At 37.6% G+C, this 14,045-nt stretch overlaps 2 protein-coding genes across 3 annotated transcripts; one reads left to right on the top strand and one right to left on the bottom strand.

The window, feature by feature from the left end:
* Window positions 1–423: 423 nt before the first annotated feature.
* Window positions 424–4,057, bottom strand: LOC110646676 (triose phosphate/phosphate translocator TPT, chloroplastic). Of its 2 annotated transcripts, none has more exons than XM_021800186.2 (12): window positions 3,530–4,057; window positions 3,360–3,434; window positions 3,213–3,278; window positions 3,039–3,117; window positions 2,398–2,518; window positions 2,174–2,269; window positions 1,753–1,865; window positions 1,575–1,652; window positions 1,331–1,447; window positions 981–1,080; window positions 787–887; window positions 424–676 (listed from the first exon to the last, which is right to left on the bottom strand). In XM_021800186.2, exons 1-12 carry the CDS (start codon window positions 3,790–3,792, stop codon window positions 659–661), a joined length of 1,227 nt encoding a protein of 408 aa, XP_021655878.2. In that variant the 5' UTR covers window positions 3,793–4,057; the 3' UTR covers window positions 424–658. The 2 variants fall into 2 exon arrangements, with proteins under 2 accessions (XP_021655878.2, XP_021655879.1); XM_021800187.2 differs by having other exon boundaries at window positions 3,525–3,663.
* Window positions 4,058–4,698: 641 nt separating this feature from the next.
* LOC110646678 (pentatricopeptide repeat-containing protein At5g46100) lies at window positions 4,699–7,331 on the top strand. The gene has a single exon (XM_058141101.1). The coding sequence runs from the start codon at window positions 5,539–5,541 to the stop codon at window positions 6,964–6,966; it is 1,428 nt and encodes a 475-aa protein (XP_057997084.1). The 5' UTR covers window positions 4,699–5,538; the 3' UTR covers window positions 6,967–7,331.
* The last annotated feature ends 6,714 nt before the right edge of the window (window positions 7,332–14,045 follow it).

Genomic DNA, 14,045 nt, shown 5'->3' with positions numbered 1-14,045 from the left:
TTAATATTATATATTTAGAATTTTTAAACATTTTTAAAGTGTTCGCAGGAAATAGAATTCTAATTGATAATAGGAGGCTCTTATCCTACTTAATTAATTGGATATATTTATTGAGTGATAAGTTTATAGCAATTAATATTCACATATTTCGTTATCATATTACATGCGGTTACTCAACTTTTTGAGCATTTTATAAAAGTTATTCAATTTTAATTTTTTTTTTTATAAAACTCATTGAATTTTAATTTGATTTCATAAAGGTCAATTTAGATAATTTTACTTTAAAATAGTTGATAACTCAATAATTTAACTTGAAAACTTTTAATTTTTTATCACGGTAACTTTTATACTATTAAATTGAAGTTCAATAAATTTTATGAAAAAAATTAAAATTTAGTAATTTTGACAAAAATATTCATTGAGTGGTCGCACTAATTACCCCACGTATTATTGTTAAACTCTAGAGATTCTTATCATATAAGCTTGTTCTGAGCTGGGACAGAGCAAGAGATACACTGTTTCAAGTAAACCTGAATCTGAGAAAATTGATGGAAGGCAAAACGACAGAGTGACAAATAAGATACTCAAATTGTCATTTTTATCTTTGGAACAACATATAGAACAACACTTTACAAGCACGTTGATTCTTCTTTCCTTCTCATGCTGCTTTCTTTTGCTGCAAAGAAACCAAATTTAGAGTTACTATTACTTTAATGAGGAGAACCTCAACACTAACACTTAATCAACAGTTATATTTCGCCATATCTTGTTCGAGTTGATACTCACTTGTTTCTCCTCTTCTATCTTAGCCTTGAGGAATGAGTAGACTGCAACACCAGCAATTGCGATGCATGTTCCAATACCAGTTTGTGTTGAAATCTTGTTGCCTGTAAGGAGGGAAGCGTGAGATACGATTTTATTTTTTATGGTACTTGAAAAATTAATAATAAGAGATATAACAATGAAAATTTAACAATTACCAAAGACCACGATTGTGAAGCCAATCACAAATACACGTTTGAGCACATTGCCAACTGCATGGGTAAGAGGGGCAACCCTTTCCAAAGTGTTGGTAGCCAACTGAAAATTTCATACACAAAAATTGCTTTATAATTCTTAAAGACAATATCAGTATATCACAATACGCTTTTTCAGAGAAATAATGGCACTGGAGATAAGGGGATGAATTAATTAACAAATAGTTCATTTTTATAACATTAAAAAGAGTTGCTGATCAAATGCAACCAAGGGAACGAATTGCTGAAAAGGGAAAGTTAATAAATTGATATTCTGGATGATTATGATAAAGGATCATTAAGGACATTCTTACCTGGTTGTATAGGTGATAAAACATTCCCACCCAAAAGAGGTCTGAGATGAATCTGGTTATCCCCACTTTAGCAATTGCATCCTTAAACCCGAAATTCAGCAGTTGGGGTCCCTCAAGCTGCAAATGAGAGCATGACTCAAACATGAGCAAACATGGAGGGACCTTTATAAAATTGAATGTTTGGAACTTTTTAATTGTCTTACAAACATGAACCCTCAGGGGCATCAAGTTTTTCTTTACTCACAATAATGGCAGGTGGAATACAGGCAATGAGAGCAATGATGGAAATGTAAGCATAGACATTAGTGCTGTCCATATCAGTCTGCAGCAGGATTAACAAAAAGAGGCAATTAATGCAAAAAGGCCTTTTTTCTAAAATCAATTAGCATTTGGTAGAAAAGAAAACACGAGTGTAAAATCACCATAGCTTTCTTTGAGTAGATACTCCTGTAAGTGAAGGAGATGTTGGAAATCATAGCACTAATGAACCCAGTCCAATTGAATGAAAGCTCAGTCAATGATGCCATGGACACACCTGCATTTTATTCATAGCTTAGATTTCAGAAAAATTTAGCTGTATTTTAACAACCCTTAATAGGCAAAGCCCCTTTTTGACTGCACAAACCAATTCAAATTACACGCCTGAAGTTCATTTACACGATAATCATTCATGCAAAATCAAAGAGAAGTTCCACATTCAAGGACAATACTCACATTAATAGGATGACATGTAAGAGCTAAATCAATCAAAAAGACACGGTTATGTATTCCAAATAGAATGTATTCGGATATCAATTAATTAGGTGCTATGACATTTGCAGACACGAAAAGAGAAGAGCTTACCAATAACCACAGGAGCAAGTGAAAGCCATAGAGTAATGGGAATTGGCTGTCCTAGAATGAATTGAGAAGCAGCAGCATTGAAGAAGGGCTCAAGCGCTGAAACGAAACAAGATAATTACTACCAAGGAAACAAGACTAAGTGTAATGGTCAGACAATTATTGCTAGTAACATGGAATTTTTCAGTCCCTATAATTTGCAAAATAAGATGACTTCTCTGTATCACCTTTGATTGTGTGGGTGAACGAGACAGCAACTGCTGCAAATGAGACATTACTGGTCACATGGCCTATTGCGTGACATAGAGCAACGGGTATCAACAACTTCAAGAGGTTTGAGTCAATGGGCTACGCAGAGCACCAATAAAAATTATCAGACAGGGACTAAGTAATAATCATATTATTAACAATGACTAATATCGCACGTAGAAAATACATTTTCGGATGTCAGTTTTTAAGAATACATTACCATTATCAAACGCAAAATAATAACTCAAATCCTTTAAGCACAAATGCATTTATACACTGGTCATCAATTTTCACTTCCAGTTTCATACCTCCATTACAGCTAAAAAATTACTTAAAAAAGTATTTCTAGTCCAATTATTTTAAAGCATACAATCTGATCTGATGAGTTTGATGCGGTGATACTAAGATCATTTTTATAAATATGAAGTCTGAAACTTTCATTATCCAGATCAAAGATCATGTTAGTTTAAAGTACCGAAACTTAATTTGGGCCAAACAGGCCATGCCAGAACAGAACATAGATATGAAAAGCAAGAGATCGAAGCTGTGATAAAAAAATAATAATAATAAATAAATTAACATAAACAAAGTTAATGGGCCCAAAGGATGATTCACTTACAGCGCGCTTAGGAAGACCAACGGCCCAGCTAACCAAGCAGTACACAACCCCAACGAACAAATGAATCACTGACACAAAACTACATATCCCAGAAGAAGACAATCGTCAAAACCATGCTATCTTACGCACTTTGAACTCAATGGATTAAACTATAGCATCCAAACTTCTACTTACTAAGGATAAGGAAAGTAATTGTAGATCTTCTTGTTAATTATGTTAAATATCACGTTCAAGAAGTACCTGCAAGAAAAAAAGAGAGAGAAATCAAATCCAGTAATTTTCGAATTATGGTAAGGAACCAAGACCGGAGGTTTGACCTACCACATGAAGAAGAAAAATCCGGTGACAAGTGCCGGATATTTGTCAAAGAACCCGACCGGAGCAATCTTTGCATCCCTGCAAAAGTATCGAGTCAAAAAGAATACGAACGACAAGTCAGAGTCCGAAAAGGAACGAGTGAACAGCGTCAGAACGGAGGAAACGGACCTCACCCGGAGGAATCGCTTCCCTCAGCAGGAGATGAAGCGGCTGCCATGTTCTGCCTGAGAATCTCCCGTTTTCCTGCTGTAGAGCTCTCGAGGAGCAGAGATGGACGCAGCTGCCTCCCCCATATGAGGTTACCGCCATCACCAACGGCTCTGATTGGTTTCATTGAGACAAAGCTGGAAGTGTTGGTCTCTCGCATGTACCACCGTAAATGAGGTAAAGAGGAGATAGTGGTGGTGGGTGCGTGTGACAAAACTCGCGACTCCATGACTGCACTCAGAGAGAAAGAGGGTGGGGAAATGTGCTTTTGGTACCTGGAGTGAGCTCTTATGGTGGAGAGATTACCGTTTTTTGTGGTTCTCAAATGACAAGTCGAGCGGTTAATCGTATACTGTCGCTATCCTGCGACGCGGACCACGCTAATAAGTGGCAACAGAATCAGGAGTTAAATATACTATATGATGAACGGTATATGAATGGCAATAGCAAAATTAGAATATGAGAATATTTTGATGGGAGATGCTTGCTTTTCATGTATAAATAAATCCTCTAGAGAAGAGAGATTTGATTTTTGATACATGAAAAATAATATAAAAATATTTTTAATTTTTATTTATATAATTTTGGGTTGGGATAATATTGTTAGAAAGGGGTGTGGGAGTGGGCCCACTTATCTATAGGGAGAGGCTTACGAGGAAGAGCAAGTATTGTCCAATCCTCTTGTTCTGTTTTTCCAATCCTCTTATCGTTTCCTTTGCAATTTGCTTTTTCCTGTGACGCGAGGTGCTGACTTGTTACCGTTTCAAAGTCGCTGTTCTATCAGGATTAATTTAGAGATTTTTAAAATTATTAAATTTAAAATTAAAAGTTTCAATTAAACTCTAATAAATATAAGAAAGGTAGCTTAATTTCCAGAAACCTAAATGAGGTCCTAGGATTGACACATGCATCGTAAAAACATGGACAACTATATCATGCTGTTTCTTACATTTTATTCATAGGTCACAATCCATTAAACCAAAATACCTTGGAGGGGCCGTGGAATAAAACACAGAGCTTTTGTTTTAAGCTAATACCACCACTCGAAGTGAAAGATTTGAGGTGTCTTGATTCGGTTCAAGCCTCCAATCATTGAAAACCATAACTATACACTACTGTTAACTCTGAATTTTTTTTTTCTTTTTTTGGGCACTGGCAGTGTCAGGAGTCCTTGTCCTTCTCTTCACATTGTTGTTGCCCCAAAAGTGCCATAGGCAAAGTAGAATTAACTTTGAAATTAAATCTAAAATATGCACATTATTTTAGGCAGAGCAAGAATAGGAAGAATTTGTTGTGAGAAGCCAATGGACTTCTTGGCTAGCTAACATGTCCTTATTGTATAATGGCCATTGAATAGTGTGAGCAAATTTTTTTTTTACATAATTATTGTATTATTTGATGTGATATTATTTTATTTGTTGTATTGTTGGTTTTGGGTTTTACTGGGCTCTGCTTGTTGTGGCCCTTAAGTAACTTGTTTATTCTAGGCCTTTTATTTATGTATGTTTGTTACAGGCCCATTATTGTGTGAAATAAAAAATAAAAATAAAAATAAAACCTGCTTAAAGGATGAATCATCTCCTGGTCTCACTCTCGTCTCCGACTCTCCCAACGACACGAAGTACGAACATAACAATGCACTTCTAATTTTACTGCCCTCTCGAGAACTCGTCTCGTTCAACTCTTAATTCCCCTCACACTGTTAAAACCACATCGTTTGAGAGAATGTTGTGTTTCTTGTCTTCAATATTCATCTCTTGCCCTCCACCTGTTTGATAAAATGCGTTGAGAAATGTGGCCCTTCCCTTTATCTCGAATTTGATCCGTATCAACTCTATCACAATACCCAATGCGCCACTTGATGTATTGCTTTACTTTTTATTAGTTATCGTGTGGTTCACGGCTTAAAGAAACTGCATCCTTTGCTGTTTTTGCTGTTGGTGCAAGGTAGTATTGAGAAAAGGAAAAGGCAGTGATGGGCATGAAAACTTTGTTTAAATGGTCGAAACAAATCAAGCCTTCTCAAGTTGAGCAGCTAATACGCGCGGAAAAGGACGTACACAAAGCTTTACTCATATTTGACTCTGCCACGGCTGAGTACTGTAATGGTTTTAGGCATGATCATAAAACATTTGGCGTCATGATCTCTAAATTGCTCTCTGCGAACCAGTTTAGACCAGCTGAGGAGATGCTTAATAGAATGAAGGAGGAAAAATGTAATATCACGGAAGATATATTCCTGTCTGTTTGCAGAGCTTATGGCAGGGTGCACAAGCCATTAGATGCCATCAGGGTTTTCCGTAAGATGAATGAATTTGAATGCAAACCCACACAGAAGTCTTATATTACTGTGTTTGCTATTCTTGTGGAAGAGAACCAGTTAAAGGTTGCAATGAGGTTTTACCGTTATATGAGAGAAATTGGTATTTCACCTAGTGTTGTATCTCTTAATGTTCTTATTAAAGCCCTTTGCAAGGACGGTGAAACCATTGATGCTGCTTTAAGGATATTTCGTGAGATGCCTAATCGTGGGTGTAATCCTGATTCATATACATATGGGACGTTGATCAATGGTTTGTGTCGACTGGGGAAGATTTATGAAGCAAAGGAGTTATTTAGAGAGATGGAAACAAAAGGTTGTTCTCCATCTGTTGTTACATATACTTCTTTGATACATGGCTTGTCTCAGTCAACTAATATAGACGAAGCTGTCGGGTTGCTTGAAGATATGAAGGCCAAGGGCATTGAGCCAAATGTGTTTACTTACAGTTCTTTAATGGATGGTCTTTGCAAAAATCGGCGATCTTCACAAGCCATGGAGCTACTGGAGATGATGGTTAGCAGGCGCTGTAAGCCTAATATGATAACTTATAGTACCTTAATTGATGGCCTCTGTAAAGAAGGGAAGCTTCTTGAAGCTGTGGAGATGCTTGACCGGATGAAGCTTCAGGGGATAAACCCAGATGCAGGGCTGTATGGGAAGATCATAAATGGGTCGTGTGAAAATTCCAAGTTTCTGGAGGCTGCAAACTTCCTTGAAGAGATGGTACTTGGGGGGATCTCACCAAACAGATTAACATGGAGCCTTCATGTTAGGATTAATAATATAGTAGTCCAAGGTCTCTCTACAGATGGCCATCAAAATCGAGCCTTCCAATTGTATTTAAGCATGCGTACAAGAGGCATTTCAATTGAATATGCGACATTCAATTCTCTTATAAAATGTTTTTGCAATAAAAGAGACCTGCACAATTCTGTTCGCGTTGTTGATGAGATGGCTCTGGATGGATTTGTTCCTGACTGGGAAACATGGAGTGCACTGGTGTGCGGATTTTGGGATCGAAGAAAGGTGCAGGAAGCTTCTGATTTGTTAGCAATGAAGCTTATGAATGTATTGGTCTAGCATGTCGTGGGATTTGCATAAAACTATGCTCCTTTTTCATTTTATGCACGGATTCCATTTTTCTCTCGGCCGGTTGAAAACGGAGGATTCTCTGGCTCTGTAAATCTTATCTCAACAAATGAAGTACACCTTGTCATTGACATCTTCCATACACAGTACTCTATAACTTTGATTAAGTTTTAGCAGGTTAGATATTCATTTGTTTTTGCCATCCTAATGGCTCATTGGAAGATCAATGATTTATTTATTTATTTATTTCTATTACAATGCACCGATAAACAATAACTATACTTGGCAACTTTCCTCTTTCAACGAACTGGCTTTCTGGCTATATGACTAAAGATTTAACTTTCACCTTTCAATCATTCATGTGTGCTCTAAATTCTTCTTGTTCTTTTACTTATTTATTCATGTAATTATTGCGGTAGAGTTAGCATGCACTATGGTTTTTCAGAAACTGGAATGGAAGGCCACGCATTGCTCATAAGATCTTAACATAGGAACCAATTTAATCCCAGTTAACAGTAGCATGTGAATCATTTATTTGCAAAAAGACAATTATTTAATTGCAAATGTAGTTATATATACATCATCTGAATTGATAACAATAAGAGATTGCTTCATTTACACTCCAGCTGAGAGGACTGTTTCTGACCCATCAATCACCCACAACCCATGCACGGGCTGTGGTAAACGCATAACACACATTCCCCTTCATGTCCTTGAAGCTATCGGTGAAGCTTACTGAGAAATACAATGTTCCACAGAGAGCAACCAGCACAGTTGTCATGGCCCTGCTAGTGTGTGGCAGTGACCCTTTGCTGAGACAATGGGCGGTTCCAGTAGGCAAATGGTTGGCCAGAACGTTTGTGCTTATCAGTATTGTAACATCCCTATTGGCATAGTTTGGTACATTTTGCTATTCCGGCGACTGTTGTCGGTCTGGATAATTAAGAAGATTAGAACCACGTCTAAGACACTTAGTTAAGCCCTGAACACAAATAATTAGTAATTGCCAAATGGTTAAGTATAAAGAAGAAAAACATAACAAAAGAAGTTAAATGAGCCGGGAGTTACAACGAAGGGTGACCTTCTCGGGAATGACTGCGAGGTCAGTCTAAACTCAAATTTTAAACCGTAAAATGTGATACCGCGGTTTTTAGGACCATTGCGAATACAGTGGAAAAGAGAAAATCATGAAAAATAGTTGTTAAGCAGGTCAAATAATTAGGTAAGAGATCCGAAAGAAATATCGAACAACTTGCAAACTGGATTGAACCAGTGAGGGGCAATTTGGTCAATTTACCCCTAGAGCTGACCCCTGACCTAACTGTCTAATAAAATAGGAGAAAAGAAAATTTCGGAATAGAGAATTAAATTAAAGAACTATTGAAAAATTTAGGAAAATGGAAAAAGAAAAGAAAAAGTTTTATTTCATCATCTTGATGACATCACAAATGATGTCAAAATAAAAATTAATTTTGCCCAATAATTGACCAAGTCAAATGGCTAATTTAAAGAGATAAAAGACAAAAAATAAAAAGAAAAAAATTCACTTCTTCTTTTCTAAAAAAACGTCACCTCTCTCTCTCCCACTTCTCTCACTACAAACCACCATGGAATCTTGAGATCAAGCTTGCAAACCCCCATTAAACCTCATTTTGTTCCCAAATTTCCTCATTTAAACTTGTTAGACCAACTTGAGAAGGTGATTGATCAAGAAAAGGAAAGAGGAAAAATAGAAATTGAAGATTTGAAATTCAAAGAAAGAGGTTAGTCATCAATCACTTAGTTTTTCTTTAAAATTCATGCAAATATGCTTTAATAAACTTAGAAAATTGTATAAAATCAAATAAAAACAATTGTTGAGGAATCAAACATGAAATTCGTCCAGCTAGGGTTAGGGTTTGAAGTGAATGAGTTTGAAGTTTGAATGGTTATTTGAGATGCATTAGGTGTAAAGATCATGAATGTGCACTTTGAATGCATTAAATTGAACTTTATGTGTAGTTAGGATTTGAGCATTTTGAAGAAATTAGAGAAAAATTTGAGAATTGGCCAAATGATGTAGTTAACCTTACTTGAGTTGAGAAATGGTCAATTGTGACCATTTGTGGTGTGTATGAATTGTTGGAACCAAGTTCCAATTCGGATTGGTGAAGGTCAATCTGCAGGCAGCTTGACCTAGGTCCCTTTTAGGGACCAAAATTAAAAATTTACCAACCCAATTGGTGTGAGGCCAATTAGGAATGAAACTAGACACAAAATAGCACAATTTTCATCTAGGAATCATGCCCAGAAAGTGACCATAACTTAGTGAACAATTAGGCTAAATCCGGAATTGGGCATACTAACCTGTACAAAAATGACCAAATGAATAGTAGTTATGTAAATGACTATAACTTGGTCTAGGAAGGTCCAAATAACCTGAATTTTATACCGAAAGAAAGTTGAGACATAGCTCTACAACTTTCATGAAGAAAATAAATCCAAATTTTGACCATAACCTGTTTGAAAAACCACCTGCAGTCAACCTACAAAAACTGCCATAATCCAAGAAATTGCCTAGAATTCTGGGTAACACCAAATCTAGCCGGCCATGTTCAAATGGCCATAACTAGGGCAACAAAACTCCAAATGGAGTGATTCAAAAAGGAAAAATAAAGTTAAGACAATAAGGAACAACTTCTATGAAGAAAACTTAACCAAATTACCACAACAATATGACTAATGGAACAGTGCAAAATAAGACACCAAAACTGAAAATTTAAAATTTGTGCCTAAAAGACTTAAGATTTGAGAAAACAACTAAAACCAACAAGTTAGGTAACCAAAATGTGATATGTGGGTGAAATTAGAATTCCCATACCTATTAAACATTAGAAAGTCAACAAATTGACTTGAATAATGTCATGAATAGTAACACCGAAATACAAATTTTAAAGAATTTCAAGTTAAACATATTTAAGTTAGATATAAATAGATTTGAAATTATTTTTGGATTATGATAAAATATAATACTGAAACACTGTAAAATTGTGTGTTTCAGTCGAAAAGAATACCAGGAAAGAACTCGAAGCATCGAGTCAAGGCCAAGAGGCGACTCGTATAAGGTTTGTGCACAACACTAATATTTTTTAAAATTCATTTGCAAAGTGCATGAAATGAATTACTTATATTGCAGAATGTGTATTATACTTTTGACTTAAATTGTTAAGATAATTTTAAAATCACATTGTCATGACCATACATTTGAATACCTCACTAGCATGACTAGTGGGAAGAAATAGTTTCGAATTTTGATTCCCTCACCGACTGAAGTGTTGAGGTGTGTGCCAGTAGAGGAAGAAATTGAATGGGTACCTATAGTTTGAGCTAGCTAGCCTTGTGATTTCTCATAAGCCTCTGGCTATTGAGATGATTACGTTTCGAATTACATGATATAACTGTGTGTTTTTATGAAATTGTTTTGAGACTTCCTAAATGAAATTGTTTGGACTAAAAATTTATAAATCATGTTTTGTATCTGTTTTTCATGTTCAGTTCAATAATTGAATAAATGTGATTTAAATTATGCATAAACTGTTATTTTAGTATGTTGTGCACCACTGAGTTATAGTACTCAGCGATGGCTGTTATTGCTGTCGCAGATATAGAGACTAGAGGAGCAGCAGAGTGAGCTGCTGAGAATCTTGGAGCCACCTTTCCTAAAGTTTTGTCGGGTATAAATTTATACTGTAACACCCCAAAATTTTATTAATTATGAGTATTTTTGATATTTAAATTTTATTTAAATTTTAGGAATTTTTTTGAGATTTTTCGGATTTTAAAAATCGGGTTCGATTTTCCGAAAATATAAACTTTGATGATTTTTAAAAATTAATTTAAAGACCACGTGGCAAAACTAAAAATATATTTGGAGTCTACGTATTTTTCTGAATTTTCTGAAATTTTTTCGGAATTTTTGGACCTCGTTTTCGGTCCCGAGGCAGAGTAAAAAATTCAAAATTTTGTATTTAATCGAACCGCCGAATCGAACCGACCGATCGGACCGGTCGAATCGAACCGCCCCCTTTCCTTTTTCTTCTCCCGCGCGTCTCTCTTTTCTCTTTCTTCTCTCTCCTCCTCTCGCGCTGCCGCTCCGATTTCTCGCCAAATCCGCCACCGATTGGACCGGTCTTGTGTCCAAAATCATCTACTCGCGAGAGCTTTCCATAGACACCAAGAACGCCAAATCCATCGAGCGGATTGTCCGATTTTTGCTGGGAAGATTTTCGCCATTTCGACTTTTGGGCTAGATTTCTGAAACCGTGAATCCCAGAAAACCGAGGCTACCAGCACGCTCCACTCGACGAGGGCTGCGCTGGAGATTAAGAGCAAAATAGTCCGACAACGTTTTTCGGTGGGTCCGACGGAAATTCGCAGTGTATTTTCGAGCATTAAATGAGCTTAGAAAATTCTGAAAAATTTATGTACTAACCCCGTGTTATGGGCTTCGTAGGTATTCTCATTTCGGAAATTCGACGATTGACCGGTTCGAAATTCGCTGCATGCACTGCACGGAAAAGTCTCCGACTGGGCCGAGATTTTGCCTACCCCCATTGTCGACGCCCCGAGGCCCTCAAGTCGGAATCGGCAAAGGTAAACCCGAACCTTGTTTTTACGTAATTTTCTAGTGCTTAAATAGGATTAAAAATCCATAAAATATTCGTAGTAGCTTAGAAAATTACGATTCTTTTTGCAATAGCTTAGTAATATTGCTAAGGACCGCGGGGCAAAGTTTTAGAATTTTTAGAGTTGATTTGGGCAGTTTTTGCAAAAATGGTCAATTATAGGGACTAAATTGAAATTTTACATATTGTGATGAATGATTGGTTTGGTGGGCCCAGGAGGGGCTGTGTGATATGACTGAGTTGTGGATATATGGATTGTGAGTATAGAAGTGTGTTTTGAACCCTTTTTTAGGTTGGTTAGGTCCTAGGTATAGGGGGGACTCTGCCGGATTTTCGGCACGACTTAGGACGTATTTGGGTCTTTTCTTGATTTGTATTGAGTCATTTGTATTAAATGATTGTAATATGATTGTCAGGTGAGCCGGGACAGCCTTCTTCCTCCGCCCAGCCACCACAGTGATTTGTCGTCAAGTCTGTGAGTAAAATATTAATTTTAACTGTAATTTCGATATTATTATATGTTCAGCATGCCCATGCATCACTTATATGCATATATTTATGTAGTTAAACTCTAGGCACGAATTATGTTGCATTGATAATCATAATGTGCCATGAGTGTTGTTGTGGTAATTTGGAGCGGCAGCGTGCGTTGGCGTGCGTGTGATGTGGTGTGGACTATGGATAGGACTGTAGACACGGCTTGAGTTCTTCATTGACCCGGTCCTTCGGTAGACACGGCTTGAGTTCTTCACTGGGACCCCGATTTGGTATTTAAGTGGAAGTCCGAAATGAGTTCTTCACGCACCGATTGATTTAAGAGAGTCAGATAGGGATCACCCATATACTATGAATGATGTTACAGGTGTGTGAGTGCTCCAAATTACCTTTTGATGCTATGATGTGAATATGGTGTTGATGTTGCATTTCACTCTACAAAGTTGCATTAGTTGCAGATAGTTATAGAGATTATAGTTAAGATTGATATTTTACTCTCTCGAGTCGAACGCTCACTCTGCTCAAAAATTTTTACAGCCACAGGAGGATATTTTGTTTTGGGTTAACTCGCTTTTCTACCTCGCAGTTGTTTATCAATATTGTGTAATTTTAATTACTCCTAGAATTTCCGCATGTGTTAGCGAGATTTATTTGAAATTGGTCCGTAATATTTTTATCATGTTGGACCAGAACTTAAATATGTTATGCATGTTGATGGATTGGATGAGGGAGCCGAGCTTCCATTTATTTTATGTTGATGAGTATGTGGAGGGTGAGCCGAGCTCCCAATTGAGTATTTATTGTGTTTATGTGTCGTGAGTCAAAAACTCCCGTTGGAAAGTCCATTTTATGGCCGGACTCTGTCCGTTTGTTTTCTTGAAATTGGGCCCAAATGGGCCTTAGAGTTGGGTTAATGAATAGTTAAGGCTTACTACGGGCCTCGGGGGCTTTAGGATAGCCCAGGTCCTAGTGCCGGTCCGGCCCATAGGTTGGGTCGTGACAAATGTGGTATCAGAGCTTAGGCTCCAGATTCTTAGGGAATGTTGTCTAAAGTGTTGGGAAGAGTCTAATAGGAGTCACATGCGGAAATATAGGGTCCACATTCGTCTTGCATTGTCATCTTTGCTTCTAGTTTCTGCTCCATATGTTATGTATAAATATGAGTCTATAGAGCTGTATAATGTGCAGTTTTGAATTTTGTGGGCTAATGCTGAATTTCATGAAAATGCGTAGAAGGTGAGAGCCGCCATCGCACTGTAACTGGATGTGCCCGACGAAGTGTCGGCACAGGATGAGGCGCCTGCCCCGAGGAGGCGGGGTAGGAGGCCTAGAGCTGCTCAAGTAGAGGAGCAGCCAACCCCAGTACAGGAACAGTCCTTTATGGCACAGGGTCCCATGGACCCCATGGCAGCTACTCTAGCTGGTCTGCAGAGAACCATCGACATGATGGCTCAGTATATGGTCCATCCTCCACAGCAGCAGCAGTCCACCGCACCAAGAGAGGAATCTTACAAACAGATCATAAACTTCAAGAAGTTGGTGCCTGGTACTTATGATGTGTCAGACGACGCATATCGGTTTTTGGATTCCTGCAGACAGGCAGGAACAGAATTACAGTTGACTGATAGAAGATTGATAGAATGTATGCAGCACGTCATGGGGCCCATGCCTAGGCAATGGATGAATGACTACGTGTTACCTCGGATGGAGGGTTTGACATGGGCTCAGTTTGTGGAACTTTTTATCAATCGGTTTGTGCCAGAAAGCTTCAGAGATCAGAAGCAGTGGGCCTTTGAGGCCTTAAGACAGAATGGCAGGTCTGTAGATGAATATGCTACAGAATTTCTGGAATTGAGCAGATATGCCCCTACAGCAGTAGCTACAGAAAAGATGAAGGTGAAAAGATTCCTA

The sequence above is a fragment of the Hevea brasiliensis genome, chromosome 18, assembly GCF_030052815.1.
Source record: "Hevea brasiliensis isolate MT/VB/25A 57/8 chromosome 18, ASM3005281v1, whole genome shotgun sequence".
NCBI classification, from domain to species: domain Eukaryota; kingdom Viridiplantae; phylum Streptophyta; class Magnoliopsida; order Malpighiales; family Euphorbiaceae; genus Hevea; species Hevea brasiliensis.
Note: the sequence above shows the minus strand (reverse complement) of the source record. Positions and strands in the feature narration are given on the sequence as shown.

Excerpts from the sequence above, each read along its gene's own strand:
- LOC110646678 (XM_058141101.1), top strand. The coding sequence starts at position 5,539 with ATGGGCATGAAAACTTTGTTTAAATGGTCGAAACAAATCAAGCCTTCT.
- LOC110646676 (XM_021800186.2), bottom strand. The coding sequence starts at position 3,792 with ATGGAGTCGCGAGTTTTGTCACACGCACCCACCACCACTATCTCCTCT. Across the intron at positions 1,653-1,752 it reads TCTACTCAAAGAAAGCTATG|ACTGATATGGACAGCACTAA; the intron begins GTGATTTTACAC and ends ATCCTGCTGCAG. Across the intron at positions 1,448-1,574 it reads GTATTCCACCTGCCATTATT|CTTGAGGGACCCCAACTGCT; the intron begins GTGAGTAAAGAA and ends TCTCATTTGCAG.